This window comes from Hyperolius riggenbachi, chromosome 1 (assembly GCF_040937935.1).
Source record: "Hyperolius riggenbachi isolate aHypRig1 chromosome 1, aHypRig1.pri, whole genome shotgun sequence".
NCBI classification, from domain to species: domain Eukaryota; kingdom Metazoa; phylum Chordata; class Amphibia; order Anura; family Hyperoliidae; genus Hyperolius; species Hyperolius riggenbachi.
Window position 1 is genome coordinate 593,669,650 of NC_090646.1, and position 25,191 is coordinate 593,694,840.

A 25,191-nucleotide genomic window follows, 5' to 3' on the forward strand; every position below is an offset into this window, starting at 1 on the left:
CAGCAGCGTCAGTGGCTAACATTCCTCCCATAGCCACTGGCCGTGGACGCCTTGGGCGCCGCCCAGCAGGAGCATCTGCAACTCACGCTGCAGAGACACAGCAGCAGCAGCGTGTAGCACCTGCTCCGATTTTCCTCCAGCCGGGTCGGAAATGTCCCATTGAGGAAAAGCATGCAGACACTGTGGTGCAACTCATGACGGAGGATGAGCAGCCCGCCATCAGCTCTGCATCTGAGGCCTCCACCCTCACCACCACCACCACCACCCCTGTTCGCAGCAGCCGCCCAGCAGGGTCTGGGGAGGAGGCCAGTTCACCGTCACTCGCCGACCTGTCATTCAGCAGTCTTTTGACCCCAGGCATCATGAGTAAATTGTCTGCTGTTGTTGGCGATCTTGAGGAGGAGATGCTGATGGGCACTTTGGGGGATGAGGGATTGGACAGCAAGACTGTGGCGACAGTCAAGCAGCCCATCCATGCATCAGGAGAGGAGTTTGGGGGGTCCTCATCCCAGCAGGACATGTTTCAGGAGGGGGAGGATGTTGATGACCCGGTGACAGACAGAGACTGGGTGCCACCACCTCCAGGGGATGTCGTCCTCAGCAGCTCTGAGGAGGAGGAGGAGGATGCTCTTGTGGGCCTTGCAAGGAGGCGCATCATTGCAAGCATTGGCAGCAGCAGTAGGCAGGTCCCACAGCCTGCTGGTGTCTCAGGCTCAGCAGCAGCAGCAGCAGCATCTGCCAGTACCACCACCAGCCGCACCCAAGCCCCCCAAGCCCCACCCCCAACCACCACAGGGAGACAGGCAGCAGCGCTTCCATGCCGTAGGGGGATGTTTCTGTCACCAATCTGGCGCTTTTTCACCATGCCCACAGTGTACAGCAAGTACGCCACTTGCAACCACTGTCAGCGGAAGTTGAGCAGAGGTGCAGACCCCTTAAAGTTCTGCACCAGCTCGCTCATCAACCACCTTGCTGCGAAACATTTCCACCAGCATCAGGAGTTCCAGAGGCTGAAGGCATCTGGTGCTGGCAGTGGCACCACACCCATCACTGCACAGCCTTCAGCAGCAGCAGCAACAGCAGCCACCCGCCCTCCTGCTCCTCCAGCAGCACCAGCAGGAGTGCGGAAACGCACTGCTCCTCCCCCCTCTGCAACTCCTGCCGCCGACACTGAGGCCTGTTCTGGCAGCCAGTCCTCAGTGGCCTCCTCCGCTGTGTCTGCTGATTCCCGTGCCAGCAAAAGGCCACGCCAGAGCCTTTTGAGTGAGTCCTTCCAGGGGGTGGTTAGGGCTCTGCCTCCCAGCAGCCGTCGCGTGCGGCAGCTGAACGGCTTGCTGGCACGGGCCATGTGCTCCCAACTCCTGCCGTACACGCTCGTGCAGGAGGGGAGCGACATTCGTGCGCTGCTTGCTTGCGCAGCCCCAGACTGGCAGCTCCCCAGCAGACACTTTTTCTCCCGCAAGGCCATTCCTGCACTGCACCGCTTTGTGATGGCCAATGTGGAGCGAGGGCTGGAGCACGCGGTTGGTGAAAGGGTCCACGTCACCATGGACTCCTGGAGCAGCCGCTTCGGGACAGGCCGCTACCTGTCCTTCACTGTCCACTGGGTCAGCTTGGTGGAAGGGGGTGAGGATGGGAGAGCAGCAGCGGGCACAGCAGCAGCAGCAACACAGTGGGTGGTGCCACCCCGCAGGGTCAGGGGAACTGCAGCAGGTTCCTCCGATCCTCTGCCATCCTCCGGCACACCTGGCCAAACCCCCCGCCTCAGCAGCAGCGTGAAGGCCCGCCACTGCCAAGCGCTGCTGCACTTGGTCAGCCTTGGGAAGACCAAGCTGACGGCAACCCATGTGTTGGCCAAACTCCAGGAGCAGGAGAGGATTTGGCTGACCCCCAGAAGCCTCAGAGTCGGAGAGGTGGTGGCCGACAATGGGGCCAATCTGGTTGCCGCAATAGACAGGGGAAACCTGACCCACATCCCTTGTCTTGCCCACGTGCTGAACCTGGTAGTGCAGAAGTTCTTGCGCACCTACCAGGGGATGGGCGAACTGCTGGAAACGGCAAGGAACGTTGTGCGTCACTTCCGGCGCTCGGCTGCAGCCTGTGCGAGCCTGGAAGACGTGCAAAAGGAGCTGGATCTGCCACGCCATCGGCTGATCCTTGACGTTCCGACTCGCTGGAACTCCACCCTGGCGATGTTGGAGCGTCTGGTTGAACAGAAGCGCGCTGTCAAACAGTACCTTGCCCTGGCCACTGTTTCCGCCGCTCAGAGAAGGGACAAGACCAGCAACATCCCGTCCATCGTCCCCGATGATGACTGGAGGCACATGCAGCAGGTGTGCTTAGTGCTGGCTCCTTTTCTGCAGGCCACTAACATGGTGAGCAGGGACCATGCTATGGTCTGCGAGTGGGTGCCCCTGGTTTGTCTGCTGAACAGGGCCCTCGATGCTTTGCTGGAACAGGGAGCGGCAGCCTTGGACCAGCAGGAGCGGCAAGCAGCTGCACAGTCCACCTCTGAGGGGGAGGAGGAGGAGGACTTGGTGGAGGTCCCTGACCTTGCTGCTGAAGAGGGGGAGCAGCACAGTGCAGCTGAGTTGGTGCGGGGGTGGAGAGAGGATGAGGCTGACGAGGCAGAGGAGGAGGATGAGGACAGCAGCACTGCCGTCGATGTGCCAGCAGACGTGGCCCGCCTCTTCCCAATGGCAGCGCACATGCTGACGTGCCTGCGCAGAGACCCCAGGGTGATCCAGATGAAGCAGAGGGAGGACATCTGGATCAGCATGATGTTGGACCCACGCCTCAAGGGGAAGTTGAGCCAGTTCCTGCCGCCTGCAGGAGGAGACCCAGCGCAACAAATAAGGAGCTTGCAGCAGGCCCTTGTTGAGCGCTTGGAGGAAGCCTTCCCCCAGCCTTCCACCCCCACTGTCCAGCAGCCAGCACAGAGGCAGCAGCAGGTGCCTGCATCCAGCAGCAAGCGCCCCACAGACCTGCTGTCTCTCAGCCACGAGCTCTACAGGACTGTAGAGGCTCCGGCAGCAGTGACTAGAGAGGAGGTGCATGCAGCAGCATCCTCCACCGGTCACAGCCAGCGCCTGACCCGCATGGTGGCTGACTACATGGGGTCCTACAGCGGGCTTGACAGCGATGCCCCTGTTGATCCCATGGAGTATTGGGTCAAGCGCCTGGAGATCTGGAGCGAGCTGGCGCAGTACGCCCTGGAAGTGCTGTCCTGCCCCCCTTCCAGCGTGCTGTCCGAGCGCTGCTTCAGTGCAGCTGGTGGCGTGGTCACCGAGAAACGCTCACGTCTGTCTCACAAGTCTGTGGACAGACTGACGTTTCTCAAGATGAACCAGGCGTGGGTGGAAGGCGAGTTCCTGGCCCCTGTTGTCGGCGAGAGGGGGACATGAACTGTCTAAGAACCATCGTTAATGTGCCTTACCACCCTTTACCACCTCCTGGCTCCTGCTCACTAAGCCAGCCTGGTTCACTTTGACTATTACGTCGCCTGCAGCCACACATTTTACACCTACAGTGGGCTGCTGTGTGCTGCTGCTGCTGTCTGTCTGTGTTTCCCACCGCCAGGGTACACAGATTTACCTTCTGCTGCCACTCTGCCACCAGCTATTACGTCAAAAAATAGCTATATATCTGTGTAATTTCTTTTACAAACAAAACCAAAAAACCATTAAAAAAAAAAAGGTTTAATTTTTCTGAGGTGCCCGGGTTGAAAACTGTGTTGTCCCAGTTGTGTATTGGACACAATGTGGGCTTCACGACCGCTGTCTGGGACCTCCTGTTGTGTTTATTTACGGCCTGGTATCACCGCTAGGTACCAGGGCTATTATGTCACGCTGTCTACCTGCTGCCACACTCACACTACTCCTCCATTACTCCTGCTGCTGCTGTCTGTCTGTGTTTCCCACCGCCAGGGTACACAGATTTACCTTCTGCTGCCACTCTGCCACCAGCTATTACGTCAAAAAATAGCTATATATCTGTGTAATTGGTTGTAAAACCAAAACTACAAAACCATTACAAAAAAAGGTTTAATTTTTCTGAGGTGCCCGGGTTGAAAACTGTGTTGTCCCAGTTGTGTATTGGACACAATGTGGGCTGCACGACCGCTGTCTGGGACCTCCTGTTGTGTTTATTTACGGCCTGGTATCACCGCTAGGTACCAGGGCTATTATGTCACGCTGTCTACCTGCTGCCACACTCACACTACTCCTCCATTACTCCTGCTGCTGCTGTCTGTCTGTGTTTCCCACTGCCAGGGTACACAGAATTACCTTCTGCTGCCACACTGCCACCAGCTATTACGTCAAACAATAGCTGCTCACATAATTACTCCTCCATTCCTCCTCCTGCTGCTGCTGCTGTCTGTCTGTGTTTCCCACCGCCAGGGTACACAGATTTACCTTCTGCTGCCACTCTGCCACCAGCTATTACGTCAAAAAATAGCTATATATCTGTGTAATTGGTTGTAAAACCAAAACTACAAAACCATTACAAAAAAAGGTTTAATTTTTCTGAGGTGCCCGGGTTGAAAACTGTGTTGTCCCAGTTGTGTATTGGACACAATGTGGGCTGCACGACCGCTGTCTGGGACCTCCTGTTGTGTTTATTTACGGCCTGGTATCACCGCTAGGTACCAGGGCTATTATGTCACGCTGTCTACCTGCTGCCACACTCACACTACTCCTCCATTACTCCTGCTGCTGCTGTCTGTCTGTGTTTCCCACTGCCAGGGTACACAGAATTACCTTCTGCTGCCACACTGCCACCAGCTATTACGTCAAACAATAGCTGCTCACATAATTACTCCTCCATTCCTCCTTCTGCTGCTGCTGCTGTCTGTCTGTGTTTCCCACCGCCAGGGTACACAGATTTACCTTCTGCTGCCACTCTGCCACCAGCTATTACGTCAAAAAATAGCTATATATCTGTGTAATTGGTTGTAAAACCAAAACTACAAAACCATTACAAAAAAAGGTTTAATTTTTCTGAGGTGCCCGGGTTGAAAACTGTGTTGTCCCAGTTGTGTATTGGACACAATGTGGGCTGCACGACCGCTGTCTGGGACCTCCTGTTGTGTTTATTTACGGCCTGGTATCACCGCTAGGTACCAGGGCTATTATGTCACGCTGTCTACCTGCTGCCACACTCACACTACTCCTCCATTACTCCTGCTGCTGCTGTCTGTCTGTGTTTCCCACCGCCAGGGTACACAGATTTACCTTCTGCTGCCACTCTGCCACCAGCTATTACGTCAAAAAATAGCTATATATCTGTGTAATTGGTTGTAAAACCAAAACTACAAAACCATTACAAAAAAAGGTTTAATTTTTCTGAGGTGCCCGGGTTGAAAACTGTGTTGTCCCAGTTGTGTATTGGACACAATGTGGGCTGCACGACCGCTGTCTGGGACCTCCTGTTGTGTTTATTTACAGCCCTGGTATCACCGCTAGGTACCAGGGCTATTATGTCACGCTGCCTGCCTCATTGACTGCATGCTGCCACACACTCATCCTCCTCCTCCTGCTGCTGAATTTACCTCCTGCTGTCTGTCTGTGTTTCCCACTGCCAGGGTACACAGAATTACCTTCTGCTGCCACACTGCCACCAGCTATTACGTCAAACAATAGCTGCTCACATAATTACTCCTCCATTCCTCCTCCTGCTGCTGCTGCTGTCTGTCTGTGTTTCCCACCGCCAGGGTACACAGATTTACCTTCTGCTGCCACTCTGCCACCAGCTATTACGTCAAAAAATAGCTATATATCTGTGTAATTGGTTGTAAAACCAAAACTACAAAACCATTACAAAAAAAGGTTTAATTTTTCTGAGGTGCCCGGGTTGAAAACTGTGTTGTCCCAGTTGTGTATTGGACACAATGTGGGCTGCACGACCGCTGTCTGGGACCTCCTGTTGTGTTTATTTACGGCCTGGTATCACCGCTAGGTACCAGGGCTATTATGTCACGCTGTCTACCTGCTGCCACACTCACACTACTCCTCCATTACTCCTGCTGCTGCTGTCTGTCTGTGTTTCCCACTGCCAGGGTACACAGAATTACCTTCTGCTGCCACACTGCCACCAGCTATTACGTCAAACAATAGCTGCTCACATAATTACTCCTCCATTCCTCCTCCTGCTGCTGCTGCTGTCTGTCTGTGTTTCCCACCGCCAGGGTACACAGATTTACCTTCTGCTGCCACTCTGCCACCAGCTATTACGTCAAAAAATAGCTATATATCTGTGTAATTGGTTGTAAAACCAAAACTACAAAACCATTACAAAAAAAGGTTTAATTTTTCTGAGGTGCCCGGGTTGAAAACTGTGTTGTCCCAGTTGTGTATTGGACACAATGTGGGCTGCACGACCGCTGTCTGGGACCTCCTGTTGTGTTTATTTACGGCCTGGTATCACCGCTAGGTACCAGGGCTATTATGTCACGCTGTCTACCTGCTGCCACACTCACACTACTCCTCCATTACTCCTGCTGCTGCTGTCTGTCTGTGTTTCCCACTGCCAGGGTACACAGAATTACCTTCTGCTGCCACACTGCCACCAGCTATTACGTCAAACAATAGCTGCTCACATAATTACTCCTCCATTCCTCCTCCTGCTGCTGCTGCTGTCTGTCTGTGTTTCCCACCGCCAGGGTACACAGATTTACCTTCTGCTGCCACTCTGCCACCAGCTATTACGTCAAAAAATAGCTATATATCTGTGTAATTGGTTGTAAAACCAAAACTACAAAACCATTACAAAAAAAGGTTTAATTTTTCTGAGGTGCCCGGGTTGAAAACTGTGTTGTCCCAGTTGTGTATTGGACACAATGTGGGCTGCACGACCGCTGTCTGGGACCTCCTGTTGTGTTTATTTACGGCCTGGTATCACCGCTAGGTACCAGGGCTATTATGTCACGCTGTCTACCTGCTGCCACACTCACACTACTCCTCCATTACTCCTGCTGCTGCTGTCTGTCTGTGTTTCCCACCGCCAGGGTACACAGATTTACCTTCTGCTGCCACTCTGCCACCAGCTATTACGTCAAAAAATAGCTATATATCTGTGTAATTGGTTGTAAAACCAAAACTACAAAACCATTACAAAAAAAGGTTTAATTTTTCTGAGGTGCCCGGGTTGAAAACTGTGTTGTCCCAGTTGTGTATTGGACACAATGTGGGCTGCACGACCGCTGTCTGGGACCTCCTGTTGTGTTTATTTACAGCCCTGGTATCACCGCTAGGTACCAGGGCTATTATGTCACGCTGCCTGCCTCATTGACTGCATGCTGCCACACACTCATCCTCCTCCTCCTGCTGCTGAATTTACCTCCTGCTGTCTGTGTGTTTCCACTGCCAGGGAGCACATACAATGGCGCTTCCAACATGCGTGCGCCACCAGCTATTTGTTGTTACGCTCAAAAATAGCTGCATTTCTTTAAAAAAAAAAAATGAAAAGAGAAATAAGTGAAGAAGAAGAAGACGATATAGGAGAAGATGAAGAAGAAGAAGATGAAGAAGAAGAAGATGAAGAAGAAGAAGAAGAAGATGAAGAAGAAGAAGAAGAAGAAGAAGAAGAAGAAGAAGAAGAAGAAGAAGAAGAAGAAGAAGAAGAAGAAGAAGAAGAAGAAGATGAAGAAGATGAAGATGAAGAAGATGAAGAAGAAGATGAAGAAGATGAAGAAGATGAAGAAGAAGATGAAGAAGATGAAGAAGAAGAAGATGAAGAAGATGAAGAAGATGAAGAAGAAGAAGATGAAGAAGATGAAGATGAAGAAGATGAAGAAGAAGATGAAGAAGATGAAGATGAAGAAGATGAAGAAGAAGATGAAGAAGATGAAGATGAAGAAGATGAAGAAGAAGAAGATGAAGAAGAAGAAGAAGAAGATGAAGAAGAAGAAGAAGAAGATGAAGAAGAAGAAGAAGAAGAAGAAGAAGAAGAAGAAGAAGAAGAAGAAGAAGAAGAAGAAGAAGAAGAAGAAGAAGAAGAAGAAGAAGAAGAAGATGAAGAAGATGAAGATGAAGAAGAAGATGAAGAAGATGAAGAAGAAGAAGATGAAGAAGATGAAGATGAAGAAGATGAAGAAGAAGATGATGAAGATGAAGATGAAGAAGATGAAGAAGAAGATGAAGAAGATGAAGATGAAGAAGATGAAGAAGAAGAAGATGAAGAAGAAGAAGAAGAAGAAGAAGACAATATAGAAGAAGAAGAAGAAGATATAGAAGAAGAAGAAGAAGATATAGAAGATAAAGAAGAAGAAGAAGAAGAAGAAGTATATACAGTACTGAACAAAATTCTGGACACAACTTCTCTTTTCACCTTTTTTTTTTTAAAGGAACATCCCCACATAATCACTTGCTGTTGTTACTTGGAAAAAAATATGTTTCTTGCATCATTCACCCTCAAAACAAGTGTTGGGAAGCTATTTAAGGCCAATTCGAATAGTCAGCTCGAATAATGAGCTCGAATACCGACTCGAATAGTGAGCTCGAAGTCCGAGGTCGAATCGAATAGTAAAATTTATTCGACTCGAATATTCGACTGACCTCGAATAATTTACTATTCGAATTCGACCAAACTCGAATTTTAAAAAGGGGTATTTGAGCACCACTACTCTGTACAGCACCATGGAATATGTTGTCACTTTATAAATTAAAAAATAATAAATAGTAAGTTGTCTTCCAGCATTCTGTCACTGTGGACGTTATTTCATGACTAGTAACTGGAAAGACCAGGAAGGTGTTACACAAGAGAATTGTGTGATGGAAGTTAGGGGGCAGAGCTCAGGGTGTTCCTATTACAGTGACCAGACCAACCCTGCACCAATCAGACTTCTACAGCTTTCAGCTATGGCTCCGCTTCATCAATATAAAAGCTACTCTAACTTCTCACTGTATTGTGCATTGACCACACAAGTGACAACACTCTGCAGTCACCATGAGGGTTTTCTTGCCACTATTTGCTGCAACATTCACCTTACTCATCCATCCATGTAAGTATACATGCCTGCATTTTATAAAAGCAGTAGTTGTACCATGTTAGTCACTAGTACTGCTTTTTTTATAATAAGGCTTATTTTGAAATTGAGTTACAAACTGAGGGACAAAATTCAGGTAAACTGTTTTAAATACTGTATGTTAAAAGGTAGGTCGGGTCCATGGATTGTCGCTGATGCCGTATTCCTAAAAAGTTGATGTCATATTCTAACCATATTCTAACCATACAGTCTGTGTACCTTAGCAGAAATTGAGTGTTACCTGGAACATATGGCTATTATTTTATTCCCTTTTCCTCCTAAAGTTTATTCCTAAAATATATGTTTTACCAGTTTAACATAACTTTTCAGCTCTCTGCACCTGAAAATGTACCAAAAATTGGATGAAAAAGTGCAGTCAAAATAATTCAGAGTATTTTCTGCCTTGCTATTGGCTGAAAAGGCATTTCATTGGTAAGATGGGAAATATCACCTAGGAGAAAAATTGGATAAAAACTAAACTGGATTGGGCCCATTGGGCTTGATTTACTAAGACAAATAGCATGCCTTATCCAAATTAACACTCCTTATCAAAGTTAACACGCCTTATTAAAGTTAACATGCCTTATCAGAGTAGTATAGCGAGTGCTACAAACTTATGCCTACTAATTGGCACTCCACTTGTCCTGCCCTGAGCCCCTGCAGGTTCGTAGCGCTCGCTATGCTACTCTGATAAGGCGTGTTAACTTTGATAAGGCGTGTTAACTTTGATAAGGTGTGTTATCTTTGATAAGGCATGTTAACTCGGATAAGACACGCTATTTGTCTTAGTAAATCAAGCCCATTGTGTCTATTTATCACTAGGACAGTGCTCCCTGTTTCCCAGTATAGGGCTCAGTTGTGTAGTATGTAGGCTTGCAGCAAATCACTGTATGCAGTACTCCAGAGAATCTGGCCTCAGGTTTGATACTTTACTTACTAAAGGCAAGGCTCTGGATAGCATAGACCCTTCCTGTTTCTCCATCTGGCCCATCATTCCAGCACTGTCAACCCGAGTAGCTACTGCCTGGACATGCTTGTAAAGGACTTGCACATGCCCTTTAGGGATGTGTGAGTCTTCAGAACTACTCTGGGACTAGGGATGGTTGGAAATGCCAATTTCCAATTTCATGCAAATTCCAATTTCTGCTAATGACGATTTCTGAAGTTTCTTGTTGGTCATTTTTTGGCTAAATTCTTCCAAGTTGACTCAGAAGTATTGGACCAATCAGAGAATGCAGAATTTTACCACGGGAATCGGAATAATAATTAGGCAAATCACAAGACTAAGGAATATTCGGTAGCTTCCAAGTCTTGTGATTGGTCTAAAATTACTACGGTAATCTGCTTTTTACAGAACAAATTCTGCATTCTCTGATTGGTCCAATGCTTCTAAATTTTTTGTAAGTGCAGCTATGGACCTAATAAATGGGAGTGTTATCAGGGGGTGTGCGTGGCCTGGGACTGTGCATGCGCAGTAGCCCATGACTGAGCTGAGATGAAGAGTTTATGGGGCTGACAGCAGCATAGTGGAGGTGTAACGTTTGCGGAATCGTTTCCGTGGTCAGCACACCAGACGTGCGCTGACGTGGCGGAAATCCTCCACAAACGTGTAATTGGGAGAACCCAGGTTAGGTGCAATGCACCAGTAGAGGGCAATTCCCACCAGCAGATGGAGCTGTGGAGTGCAGACGAGCACAGCCTCTGCACGGCCACAGATGCCAATTGGGAATTGTACAAATAAGGCAAAGTAGGGCACGGTAGCCCTCTAAGAGAGAGAGCACAGAGACTAAATGTGCGTTCCCCAATCTAGCCCCCACCCAGCGGCGGTGAACACACATCTGCAGAAACAAAAGCGGGAATGCAATCGCAGGAGAGAGGCGATTGCCAACAGACACCAGACTGAGAAGGACAGAGCATGAGAGTAGCAAAGGCACAGCAAACAACAATGAGACGATAAGGAAAATAACAAACGCTAGCTAAACGCGAACACCGCACTCATTCGCAACAGCGAACGCATTTCTGCACGATCACCGCGCGTTAGGCGCCCAGTGATAAACGGGCTACCCTAACTAACCAATGACAGACAAACACGAAATAGACAACGCGAACGCTTGCTAAACGATTACCTCACCGAGCCTACAGCAAGCGTTCGTATCAGACAAGACAGACAGACAGACAGATGGGGCTGCCAGTAGCAACCGCTGCTCTGGCCAGCATCCATAAGGCAGAGATACAGAAGGAGGCACTGCCACTACCACTAGGGCAAGTGCGATCCAGACAGATGGAGCAGCCAGCAGCAACCGCAGCTCTGGCCTACACTCCCAGACAGACAGAACGATTCTCTGTCGACCGCCACTGGCGACAAGGCAGCGAGACACAGAAGGAAGCATTGCCACTACCATTAGGGCTAATGCAATCCAGACAGATGAACAGAAGAGGCTACCAGTAGCAACCGCTGCTCTGGTTAGCACCCCCAGACAGACAGAACGATTTCCTGTCGACCACCGCTGGTGACAGGACAATTGCAACGCAAAGACTGTACAGGCAAAACAGATAATACAATCTGACTGCACTAGAGGGAATGCCTAGTACAGTCCCAAGGAATTACTCTAAGATAATCTTTGACAAACAGGCAAGGCAGACACTCTAGGAGTGTTTAGCAGTAACAAACCATTAAGATGACCAGCAAAGGATTCTGGGAGAACATGGTATTTATACTGCCAGCCTTCAAAGGAGGCAAGTAGGCAATGTGCATAACGAATGTATGCAAATTCCTCAGCAGCAGAGCAGGTCTGAAACTTGCAAAACAAAGACAGGTCTCTTTTCCAGAGACCTGCAGCCCTCCGACTTAAGGAATGGTCAAACAGCTGTCTGTCTGTGCAGACAGCTGAGCGGATCATTACAGGCGGTAACTAGGAGAACAACAAGGGAGCTAATGGACTACAGGAAGCTGGAAAAATCCCCAGGTAAGTAAAAATCCTTTTCTCCCAATCATCTCAGCTATACTTTAACATCACATATTTCTTTTTATTGTTACATCTTACACTTTATTTATATTTCCTTCTTTGTAAATTATTTTCAGATGTGTGCATGGAAATCATCGGAGGAAAGGAGGCCATACCTCATTCAAGGCCATACATGGCTTATATAAATACTCAAGGATACACGTGTGGCGGTACCTTGATTGATTCGAGATGGGTCCTGACTGCCGCTCATTGCAGGATGTGAGTATTTGATTCACTGAGGATTTTACTACACTTTGTAGTGTAGTAAATGAGCAGAAACTACACCAGTGCAAATTTACACATCGTAGTTCGCATCTACGCAACTAAAAGCTTTCATCACTTCACTGCAGACGCGAAGGGTGGGGTGGGCCAGGAGGGACATGTGTCCCCAGGCGCAGAACTGTAAACGCACTCCATGCGTCTGACTTTTTTTTTAAATTGAAGTCAATGTGTTGTCTGTCCATGATGTCACATGCGTGAGCGAGTTGCTGCTTCGCAAGAGGGGAGAAAGTCCCCGGGGTTAGGTAAATTCAAGTGACTCGAATGTGAAAGGGGGATGGGTACGCGGAGAGAGCAGAGCTAAGTCTTTCTGATGACTGCAGTGGCAGGTTTTCCAATGCGGTCTTGTGTTTCTCAGCCCGGGAATTTTTGTTTTTAAATATCTAGCTCTTCACTTGAGCCTCATGTGAGACACTCCGCTCAGTATAGGATCCCCTTCCTCCCCTACATCATCTGAAGGTCCTCTGACACTCAGCACAGACTGTAACTCCCTCTGCACCGTTTACATCCACACCTCCTCTGACCTAAGTCTTGTAACTTGCCGGGCTCCAGAGACAACAAAACAGCAAGGAATGGAATGTGCACTTTCATTTATTGCGGTGGCTTCCTCCCTGCTCTTATCAAATCAAATCAAGGATAGCTTTATTGGCATGACCAAGATTCATATAGGTATTGCCAAAGCAGGGGGAAAAAGGGGACATGGAAGGGGGTGGGGTAGGGGGACAATGCCTAAGCAGTCTGTGGACAATTTTAGGTTTACAGTCCCGTTATGCTCCTCTCAGTCTGTGGCATACATAACATAGTGTGCAGCAATTGTCACCGTGGATTCCTCTTCTCCCAGTATCTCTGCACATTGATTGTTCTGTTTGTTACAGTATCTTTGCCTGCATTTCAGCAGACCTGCTCTCCACACACAATGCCACACTGTGTAAAATATGATGCGTAATTGAGTACAAGAGGTGCTCATCCTGTGGAGACTCCCTACCATTTCACTGTATGAATGAAGATTGTCAGCTGGCTGCAGTGGAGATGGCTCTAGATGGCTGTAAAACTGTCGTGGCACTACAAGTGAGCAGTGTTGCCAACTCATCCCTTTAATTACTGACACATATGAATTATACAGGTTTTGTGGCTAGGTAGATGCAGTTAAAGGGGAACTGAAGAGAGAGGTATATGGAGGCTGTCATGTTTATTTCCTTTTAATCAATACCAGTTGCCTGGCAGTCCTGCTGGACTAATTCTCTGCAGTAGTATCGGAATAACATCAGAAACAAGCATGCAGCTAGTCTTGTCAGATCTGACTTTAAAGTCTGAACCACTGAAACACCTGATCTGCTGCATGCTTGTTCAGGGTCTATGGCTAATAGTATTAGAGGCAGAGGATCAGCAGGGCTGCCAGGCAACTGGTATTGCTTAAAAGGAAATAAACATGACAGCCTCCATACACCTCTCTCTTCAGTTCCCCTTTAAGGCACTGATTAGCCTCAGAACCTGTATAACTTAGATGTGTCAGTAATTAAAGGGATGAGTTGGCAACACTGCAAATGAGAGCATGGCCCGTCAGTGATATAGCTATAAAGGTTCAGTAACTCCTGACTTCCACAACTCAATTCAGCATTCTCTGTCCTCTATAAATTGATTTATTGCATAACGTACTAGTTTCAGTATGTATGCCTTGTGTTGTTAGTTTTAGCTACCCTGCCAGTGTTTATAGAGCACTTGTTCTATCAGTGCATGTTGCAGTCCAGTTTGTTTTAATAGGACATTGTATACAGGGGCGTAGCAATAGAGGGTGCAGAGGTAGCCACCACATCGGGGCTCTTGGGCTAGAGGGGCCCCAAGGGGCCCATCTTCAACCACAGTATTAGCTCTTTATTGGTCCTATGCTGATAATATTCACTTCTATAGATGATTAGAATAGCAGTGATCATTAACACACTGTTTCCCATCCCTTTCTTGCACCTCTGACACTGTGGTTGTCCTTGGTGTGGCGTATCAATTGTTATGTATAGAGAGCTTGGGGGGCCCCAATCCAAAACTTGCACTGGGGCCCACAGCTTCTTAGCTACGTCACTGATTGTATAGATATTGACCCTTATTCAATTGTCTTTTCCCGCTGAGTTTTCTCCCAGAAAATATTTTTTTATCTTTGCTTTACAAAAAAAGTACTTGCTTGCTGGTGACTTAAATGAAGCCTGCAGTGGGGTGATAAAGTGTGCTTTTACTTACCGGGGGCTTCTTCTAGCGTCCCGTACTCTTGAAGGGCCCTCAATGTCCACTCGGTCCCTTTCATAGACCTGTTGTCAGCACTGGTAAATTCTGCAATTCAGCTGGGGCATGCCCTGTGACGCATGCGCTGACCTGAAGGTGTGTCTCCTCAAACAACAAGAACATTCTGTACATGTGCAATTACAAATCTTGTCGAGCTGCATGATGTGCAAAATGCTCCTGGCAAGGGGAGCGCACTTGAATAGGTGCACCACCCAGGTCAGCCCATGCGCAGAAGTGTGTTATCTGCCAACTGGTGGAATTTATCAGGACTGACAGTTGCAAATTGGAGGGGACCTGGAGGACAGAGAGGGATCTTCAATACTATGGGAGGCTGGAAGAAGTCTAAGGTAAGTACTGTAAAAGCCAACTTTTTCACCCCGCCTCAGACTTCCAATAAAATGCAGTTTATTGATAAGATGTAAACAAATCACCTAGGAGAAAATTCAGGTGAAAAAGTTAATAGTGTTGCTGAATCAAAAACTCCTAGTAGCCTCTATTAGAAACGTTTTCACTGAACCCTAACAGTTGACAGTTGGATTTAGGAGGTTAAAGACATCATGTGTCAGAGACTCAGAGGTAAGGGCCCGTTTTCACTCGGATAGTGATGCGAATGCTTCACATCAGTTCCGCTGCTGGCCGCATCAGTTCCGCATTTCCAGATGCGGAAGTGTATTGGAGGAGATGGAATGCAGGTGCTGGCATTTGCGGCCGTGTGAGAATCTACAGCATGCTGCAGATTCTCAGATCACTCCACACAACATGCACAGAATGCCGTGCATGTACAGTGGGTTGCAAAAGTATTCGGCCCCCTTGAAGTTTTCCACATTTTGTCACATTACTGCTACAAACATGCATCAATTTTATTGGAATTTCACGTGAAAGACCAATACAAAGTAGTGTACATGTGAGAAGTGGATCTAAAATAATACATCATTCCAAACATTTTTTACAAATAAATAACTGCAAAGTGGGGTGTGCGTAATTATTCGTCCCCCTGAGTCAATACTTTGTAGAACCACCTTTTGCTGCAATTACAGCTGCCAGTCTTTTAGGGTATGTCTCTACCAGCTTTGCACATCTAGAGACTGAAATCCTTGCCCATTCTTCTTTGCAAAACAGCTCCAGCTCAGTCAGATTAGATGGACAGTGTTTGTGAACAGCAGATTTCAGATCTTGCCACAAATTCTCGATTGGATTTAGATTTGGACTTTGACTGGGCCATTCTAACACATAGATATGTTTTGTTTTAAACTATTCCATTGTTGCCCTGGCTTTATGTTTAGGGTCATTGTCCTGCTGGAAGGTGAACCTCCACCCCAGTCTCAAGTCTTCTGCAGTCTCCAATAGGTTTTCTTCCAAGTTTGCCCTGTATTTGGCTCCATCCATCTGCCCATCAACTCTGACCAGCTTTCCTGTCCCTGCTGAAGAGATGCACCCCCCGAGCATGATGCTGCCACCACCATATCTGACAGTGGCGATGGTGTGTTCAGAGTGATGTGCAGTGTTAGTTTTCCGCCTCACACAGCGTTTTGCATTTTGGCCAAAAAGTTCCATTTTGGTCTCATCTGACCAGAGCACCTTCTTCCACATGGTTGCTGCCCCCCCCCCCCCCCCCCATGGCTTGTGGCAAACTGCAAACGGGACTTCTTCTGCTTTCTGTTAACAATGCCTTTCTTCTTGCCACTCTTCCATAAAGGCCAACTTTGTACAGTGCATGACTAATAGTTGTCCTATGGACAGAGTGTCCCACCTGAGCTGTAGATCTCTGCAGCTCGTCCAGAGTCACCATGGGCCTCTTGACTGCACTTCTGATCAGCGCTCTCCTTGTTCGGCCTGTGAGTTTAGGTGGACGGCCTTGTCTTGGTAGGTGTAGAGTTGTGCCATACTCCTTCCATTTCTGAATGACCGCTTGAACAGTGCTCCGTGGGATGTTCAAGGCTTTGGAAATCTTTTTGTAGCCTAAGCCTGCTTTAAATTTCTCAATAACTTGATCCCTGACCTGTCTTGTGTGTTCTTTGGATTTCATGGTGTTGTTGCTCCCAATATTCTCTTAGACAACCTCTGAGGCCCTCACAGAGCAGCTGTATTTGTACTGACATTAGATTACACACAGGTGCACTCTATTTAGTCATTAGCACTCATCAGGCAATGTCTATAGGCAACTGACTGCACTCAGATCAAAGGGGGCCGAATAATTATGCACACACCACTTTGCAGTTATTTATTTGTAAAAAATGTTTGGAATCATGTATGATTTTCGTTCCACTTCTCATGTGTACACCACTTTGTGTTGGTCTTTCATGTGGAATTCCAATAAAATTGATTCATGTTTGTGGCAGCAATATGACAAAATGTGGAAAACTTCAAGGGGGCCGAATACTTTTGCAACCCACTGTATTTCAGGACACCTGCGGTTCAATGCAGCTATGTAGCCGCATCGCACCACTTCTAGTGGAAACAGGCCCTAACATTTGTTGTATTTCATGTGAAGAAACACAACAGGAACATTGATATATCTTCTTCTGGTCCCTTTATTAGGTACATCTGGCTAGTTCTGAGTGTGATCCCTTTTTGCCTTTAGAACTTCCTTATTCTTCATGGCATCCCTCAGGTATTAACATGATAGCATCACACAGTTTCTGCAGATTTATTGTCTGCATGTACACGATGCGAATTTCCTGTTCCACCACTCATAGGGGAAACACTGCTTCCTTATATGTGTGTTTAAAAAAAAAAACTATTCTGCAGGGAGGGGAATGTTATCTAATTACCCCACGTTACCTTTGTTTTGGGAGAAAACTTAGGCCCGCTGCCTTTGAGTTACACTGTTATATTACACTTAGCTTCACCCACATCCTGTCAGGACTACTCCCATTTTTTTCCAGCTCAGTTCCCACTAGGCCTGAGCCCACCACCACCACCAGGTCTAAGGCTGAAGCCTCCAGCCAGACGCCACCAGTCTTGAGGTTCTTAGCCCACTAGGCCTGAACACACAAGCAGCAGGCCTGAGCCTGAGGCCTCCAGCCAAAAGCCACCAGGACTGAGGCCTCTATCCCACTAGGCCTGATCCCTCCACCAGCAGGCCTGAGGTACGGTGACCATACATCCCGCTTTACCCGGGACGCGTCCCGCCTTCGGGGGGCGCTGTCCCAGGCTGCATGAGGTCCCGGGAAACGTCCCGCTTTTAGCAGCGGGACGTCCCGGCCTTGGGACTCTGGCCACCGTACAATGAACTAGCCGCAGCATCTACTAGACGCTGCGCTAGTTCATTCCCCGCAGCCCCGCTCCAGCCTGCAATGTTCTCCTCCGGCAGGCACAGGCAGAGCAGGGCTACGGGAAGATGGCGTCCGGAGGCGGAGCCCTGTATTGGAGACTATTTGTCTCCAGTACAGGGCTCCGCCTCCGGACGCCATCTTGCCGTAGCCCTGCTCTGCCTGTGAGAGGCTGAGCGGGAGATTGAAGATCGTCCAGGCCAGGGGGAGCTGCACCTGAGGCACCAGAGGCCGGCTGCGTGAGGGGACGTCTTCTGCCAGGTGAGTAAATGCTTTTTCTTGCAGGTGAAGTGTTTGCCCACATTGTGTTCATTTTGTACTGACATGTTTGCCCGCAGTGCATTTATCTTGTACTGACATGTTTGGCCGCATTGCGTGTATTTTGTACTGACATGTTTGCCCGCAGTGTGTTTATCTTGTACTGACATGTTTGCCCGCATTGCGTTTATCTTGTACTGACATGTTTGCCCGCAGTGCGTTTATCTTGTACTGACATGTTTGCCCGCAGTGCGTTTATCTTGTACTGACATGTTTGCCCGCAGTGCGTTTATCTTGTACTGACATGTTTGCCCGCAGTGCGTTTATCTTGTACTGACATGTTTGGCCGCATTGCGTGTATTTTGTACTGACATGTTTGCCCGCAGTGCGTTTATCTTGTACTGACATGTTTGGCCGCATTGCGTGTATTTTGTACTGACATGTTTGCCCGCAGTGCGTTTATCTTGTACTGACATGTTTGCCCGCAGTGCGTTTATCTTGTACTGACATGTTTGTCCGCAGTGCATTTATCTTGTACTGACATGTTTGGCCGCAGTGCGTTTATCTTGTACTGACATGTTTGCCCGCAGTGCGTTTATCTTGTACTGACATGTTTGCCCGCAGTGCGTTTATCTTGTACTGACATGTTTGCCCGCAGTGCGTTTATCTTGTACTGACATGTTTGCCCGCAGTGCGTTTATCTTGTACTGACATGTTTGCCCGCAGTGCGTTTATCTTGTACTGACATGTTTGCCCGCAGTGCGTTTATCTTGTACTGACATGTTTGGCCGCATTGCGTGTATTTTGTACTGACATGTTTGCCCGCAGTGCGTTTATTTTGTACTGACATGTTTGCCCGCAGTGCGTTCATTTTGTACTGACATGTTTGCCCCCATTGCGTTTATTTTGTACTGACATGTTTGCCCCCATTGCGTTTATTTTATGCTGACATGTTGCCCGCAATGCGATTATTTTGTGCTGAAATGTTGCCCGCAATGTGTTTATTTTGTGCTGAAATGTTGCCCATTGCGTTTATTTTGTGGTGTCTGGGGTAACTGTTGCTGCATTTATTATTTAATGGTCATAGTTGGCTGTGTTTGCTGCTTTGGGGTTATGGCATACTATTAAATAGCATCACACAGTTTCTGCACACCTATGATGTGAATCCACGTTTGACCACATCATGGCGTAAACACTGCTTTCTTATGCCTCGCTGTTGCATCATTCTGTTAGCTCCGCCCATAGAATGTCATGACCACGCCCATTTTTCACGCGCGCTGCAGACACCAACGCACCCCCTATTTTTCGACGTGGCGCGCTCAGCGCCGCAGCCGCCCCCCCCCCCCCCCAATTCCCCCTGTGTCCCAGGTTGAGCCTACAAAAATCTGGTCACTCTACCTGAGGGCGGCCTCTTGCCACTGCCAACTTTCTGCACATTGGGCTCCCCCCATAACCACACTGATATACTAATGTGTGGTCCAGCCCCTTTTTTGCATCCACTGTAGGGGACGCATAAACTGTCTTTGTCCCTGGGTGCTGAAAGCCCTAGCTAAGCCTCTGCTTTGTTGTGAAGTCTTAAGATAGCTAAAGACAAAAGCTGCTGAGTTCTCTTCAACAAATCAATTGCTTCCTCTAGTGTAGATATGGACTTAAGTCCATCATCAGCATAAAAGTTTCTCTCAATAAAGTATATGACATCTGATCCCAGGGCCGGGCCGAGGCAGAAGTGAGAGAGGCTTTAGCCTCAGGGCGCAGTGCAGGAGGGGGAGCACAACTCGCTCAGCTATCATTCCCCTATTGTGTTTGAAGCAGAGAGAAATAAGAAAAGGGGATTCATGGAAGTGACTGCCAGCCAGATAACTAGAAATTAAAGGTGTTGGGGGTTTGTGTCCCTGGGGCGCCTCTTAGTCTAATAGTAATCAGTGTGGGATAGCTGGGGTGGGAGGGATGGGGGGCTTACTTTGCGGTCTCAGCCTTGGGTGCTGGAGGACCTTGTCCTGGCTCTGTCTGATCCAAACTGTGATCTTTTCTAACTAAGAAGCAGTGAAACATTTGCTGAATATCAACTGTAAATGCAATAGGTTCTTTTTTGAATCAAACTGTTTGTTAGATTTGGTCCAGTGAGTAGGACATCATTCAGAGAAGTTCCACTGAACTGAACAAATACAACTCTAACCTGTCCTAGCTGATGGGTGGTAAACTCCAAAGAATGCTAGATACCAACATTCTTCACTGTCATCTTTAGCGGTGGGGCTGGTTCAGCTTGATTACTGTCATCAGGGGCAAACCCAGGATTTTCAAGGGGGAAGGGGATTCCTGAAAGGTCTCTCTCAGCCACTCACAATACAGTATAATTGTATAAAAATAATATAAACAGTATAACAGTGTAATGAAGGGGAAAGTGAAGCATTCACACAGCAGGGCACGGGGCTGTGCACATACCTGACTCTGTTAAGTTCCCCAGAACTGCCGCATGCTCTCTCTAGACACGCAGCTACTACATCCAAAGTCAACTATAGCAGGGAAAGAAAGGGGGTGGTGCTGTGAGCTGCAGGATACCTTCAGATATTCTAGAATCTAGAATCTTATCTATGGAGAGTGAAGGCTCTGGCTGCTATAAAACCTTCCTGCTCTTTTCATGGTCCCCTCGTTTCATCGTTGTCACCCCCGGTAGCAGTATCCAACCAATCGGTCCAATACTGCTCTGTGCCGCTGCGGGAAGCTTCAGAAGTCCCGAGCCTGAGTGCTCCCAAACATGTGTGGCACCGTACCGCACCTGTGCTAGTGTGCTCTGCCGCATGCTCATGCATACACAGTATGGACTGGCCTGTCTTTGGGAGCACTGAATGGCGGTGACGGCACTGGAACGAGTGGACTATGAGAGGAATGGGAAGGCTCTATAGGATCCAGAGCCTTCCCTCTCCTTAGGTAAGTATTGATCACAAAGAATGATGAAAAGGTGACTGCAGGCAGCAGCTTTTTCAGCAAGGAATCAACAAGCTCAGGCACATTCCTCCCCTCTGCTCCATCAGGGAGACCTTGCAGACTCAGGTTGTGGCTCCTGATTTTATTTTTTGCATCAATGGCACAGTTTTCCAGGTATTTGAGCTGCTTCTCCTTGCTGGGTATGACTTTTGAGTATGCGTGGACTGTGTATTCCATCTCCGATACTCTGCGCTCCACTTTGCTGGTGCGGTCACGGAGGTTGCTAACATCTTGCTGAAGAAAACTTAAGCCATCTTCATAGCACGGGGCAGCACGGTGGCATAGTGGTTAGCGCACTTGCCTTGCAACACTGGGTTCCCGGTTCGAATCCCAGCAAGGTCAACATCTGCAAGGAGTTTTTATGTTCTCCCCGTGTCGTTGTGGGTTTCCTCTGGGCACTCTGGTTTCCTCCCACATTCCAAAAACATACAGATAAGTTCATTGGCTTCCCCCTGAGTTGGCCCTAGACTATGATACATGCATAGACATACAACTATGATAGGAACTAGATTGTGAGCCCCTCTGAGGGACAGTTAGTGAAGAGACAATATATACTCTGTACAGCGCTGCGTAATATGTTGGCGCTATATAAATACTTAAATAAATAAATTAAATTAAATAAATAGCACTCCATTTTCCAGATAAGTGTGGTCTTGCATAGTTTAATAGCCTCCATTATTTTAAAGGGGTTCAGTGGTTGTGCAGACTCATCTGAGATATCATCCACAGGTTCTGTATCTTTATTACCTAGCTTGGCTCTGTTGCTTGTTCGTTGTAGAGCAGTGGTGGAGGTGTGCCGCTCCAGTGATTTATTTTTCTCTCCTTTGTCCTTCTGCATCTTGGACATTTTCTGTGACATTCCCAGACTGTTGTATGGAGAGAATCTCTCTGCGACATGTTTGGGTTGGCTGAGCCCGCCACCTGTGTGTCGCTGGTCGATGACTTTTCATCCACAGGCCTTGGCACCAGTAGGTTGTACAACTGATTCAGAGTGTACACAGTGCTGTGATCACTTGCCGGGAGGTAATTAGCAGTGCAGAAAAGTGCCTGAATAATGGCTTAGGGTTGTTAAAGATGAGGCCAGGCAGTGGAGCTCTCTTCAACATGTCTTGTTATGGCACCATTTTGGTCACGCCCCCAATGTTTTTCCTTTTTAGTATAATACCAGTTTTGTATTGTTGTCTGTTGATTTTTTATAAGATGTTAAAAAAAATTAAGGTTTCAATCATGAATGACATATGATTGTATTAACACTCTAAGAATAACTGGTCCACAGTAAACTCCCATTGACTTACCCATTTGCCTATAACTATTGAACGGGAAGAGGGAACATTTATGTTAAAACGTATGCACATTAAAAATGAGGTGCGCGTGTGACCCTATTAGGTCTAACAAATGAAACACCAAAATTGTCTGAAATCTTAAAGAGACTCTGTAACAAAATGTTAAGCCTTATTTCTTCTATCCTATAAGTTCCTTTACCTGTTCTAATGTGGCCTGTCTTACACTACTTGCACTGTCTCTGTGATAAATCTTATCTCCTTTCCCCTGTCGTGTCTGTCGGGCTGAGGCTGGAATGTGTGGAATGTGCAGTACTGCTTGTCATTGGCAGAAGCCTTACACACACCCTCCAAGCTCTGCATGAGTCACACAGTAAGCTAGTTCTCAGGTTACGATACTGTGGTTAGAAGCCAGTATTTTGTTTGTTAACACTGCCTAAAACTGTTCATTACAAACCAGGATTGCAGCAGGGAGTGGCAGAAACAGCACAGAGGGGCACAGGATAAAATAAGGAATAGACTGGTATGCTTTTTATTGTAAGAATATTAGAGTACAGATTCTCTTTAAGGGGTAAAAACCCAGGAATGCAAAGTGGTTAAACTGAATCCTTCTTGAACTTTGAGGTTATAAGGATATTTGAATGAGTGATAGGTAGTGATGATCGTAATAACAATTACGTAAAATTTTGCATTACATTTCTCAATTGCAGCCACATGTAATAACGATTTAAACATTTGACACAAAATATATTTGTAATTTTGTGTAATTTCATGTAGGTAGAAAATAACATTTTGTAAAAGTAATACCTTTTAATTGCTGATAGAGTTAAATTATGCAAGCTTTTTGGGATCTAGTCCCTTTCTTTAGGCATATTCCCAGATGTTTTTGCATAATTTCATGTAATTTTGCATAATTACATGCTGAATTTAGGAGTTAATAGCAAAACTGTCATGCATGCTACTATTGTCACTAAAACTGCTACATATGGTAAAAGGAATAGTGGGAACAAGTAAAAAAAAAAGTCAAACAAAAAAAACAAGAAGATTGATTTTAACCACTTGAGGACCGCAGTGTTAAATCCCCAAACCACGCCCCAAGGACCTTACACGTTCGGCGTTAGGCAGTCCTGTGACGCAGGCGGCAAGCGGTTTCAAATATAAATGAAAAATGTTTTTTAAATTCTGCAAAATGAATTTTTTTTAGCAAAAAAACAAAAAAAAACATTTTCTTTCAATTTTTAAAATCTATTTTCTAAAAAGGGTCACAGGGTCTTTTGTTGGAGACAGGCTTAAATGGTGCAGGAAATTTGTGGGCACCAGGCACCTTAATGTAAATTACGGCTATAGCAGCGTTCAGTCAGTAATTTGGGCACCGTCAAAAGACATGCACGCTGAGATGAAGTCTCAATAAGCGTAGATATAATGTCGCTGCTCCGACAACTGGTTAAAGACATCAATTTACAATACTTTTCTTTTTTTAGTAATTCTGCCACGACAATCAAATTGGGGCTCCACTCCCTGAGTAAAGAAGATCAATATGTACAGAGGTTGCAAGTGTCAAAGTGGCGTCCTCATCCTCGCTATAATAAATTAACATTTGATAATGATGTCCAGCTTGTACAGGTAAGTACACTATTCTCAAATAGCGCCAGACACTTACCACACAAGTACTCTTCAATACTTCTCCTGAAACTGCTGCTGCCCTGGGATCTCTGTGTTTGGAGTGAGGAAAGGTATCCTTATCTGATTAGAAATCATAAAATGTGCCTTAAAGTAACATACATTTCAGGGCAAACTTTCCCAGGGCTTATTGCCTCATCTGGTGCTTCAGAACAAGCCTCTGCTAGAAATTAGTTCCACATTTTAATATATTATATGGTAACTGGGCAGGAGCATAACTAGACTTAATAGGGACACCACTGCACAAATGATAGCATGGGGTCCCCTTGGTCTCTGAACCCTATGAGGGTCATGTGATCGGGATTGGCGAACGGCAGCAGGGAGTGTTCTGCATTACATATGTGCCCGCTACTTGCTCTATTGCATGGTAGGGGGAGGTGCCAGGGACATTTTTCTCAGTGAAAGTGGAGTTTTTTTGCTAATTGCCTGCACTTGCGGTTGGGGGATGGGAGGAGGAGGGGCCTGCATAGCCTAATGCCTCATTTTTTTGACAGTTAGCCCATGATAACATTTTGATTGGTTCTACATTTACATGATGACTTGGCATGTGACATGAAACTGCATATATTGTATAGAAGTCACTAAGAAGGGACACGGAATCACAATATTTCCATTCATGGGGAAAAGAGTGTGTATTAACCTCCTGAGCGTTACGCCGCTCAGGAGATTTTGCCAGTGTGTGTCCCCCATGTAAAATTAATGTGATCTCATGCCTGTAAAACCATTATCTAGCACTAGGCTAGCTAGCTCAAGTGTCTGGCACCCCCCCGATCCCCGCTGCTCCCCCGTTTATACATTACCCAGCCTGGATCCAGCGATCAGCGCAATCTCCCCGCACAGCTATGGTCTTCACTATGGGGAGGATCGCACATGACGTCATGATGTCGCCGACGTCATGACGTCATGCGCAAACCCGATCCTCCCCATAGAGAGCCCGGAGCTGTGCGGGAAGGCTGCGCGATCGCTGGATCCTGGCTGGGTAATGTATTAATGGGGGGTCGGGGGGGATCACAGGCAAGCGGGGGGAGCTGGACACTTGCACTTGCTAGCCTAGTGCTAGCTAAAGGTTTTCCAGGCAAGAGATCACATTAATTATGCATCCTCTTCTCTCTTTTTTTTCCTCTTGGCACAAGTCC

The 25,191-nt window shown here is 47.2% G+C and overlaps 1 protein-coding gene across 2 annotated transcripts in view; it reads left to right on the forward strand.

The window, feature by feature from the left end:
• Positions 1-25,191, forward strand: part of LOC137528033 (granzyme A-like) — a 65,894-nt gene that overhangs the window by 18,828 nt on the left and 21,875 nt on the right. The window contains exons 1-3 of one of the 2 annotated variants that reach the window (XM_068249256.1): positions 8,917-9,001; positions 12,108-12,249; positions 23,857-23,998. In XM_068249256.1, the coding sequence (XP_068105357.1) occupies positions 8,947-9,001; positions 12,108-12,249; positions 23,857-23,998 (339 nt within the window). In that variant the 5' untranslated portion in view covers positions 8,917-8,946. Of the gene's footprint in view, positions 1-8,916; positions 9,002-12,107; positions 12,250-23,856; positions 23,999-25,191 lie in introns of those variants that run through there. The other variant, XM_068249257.1, reaches the window with a different exon arrangement.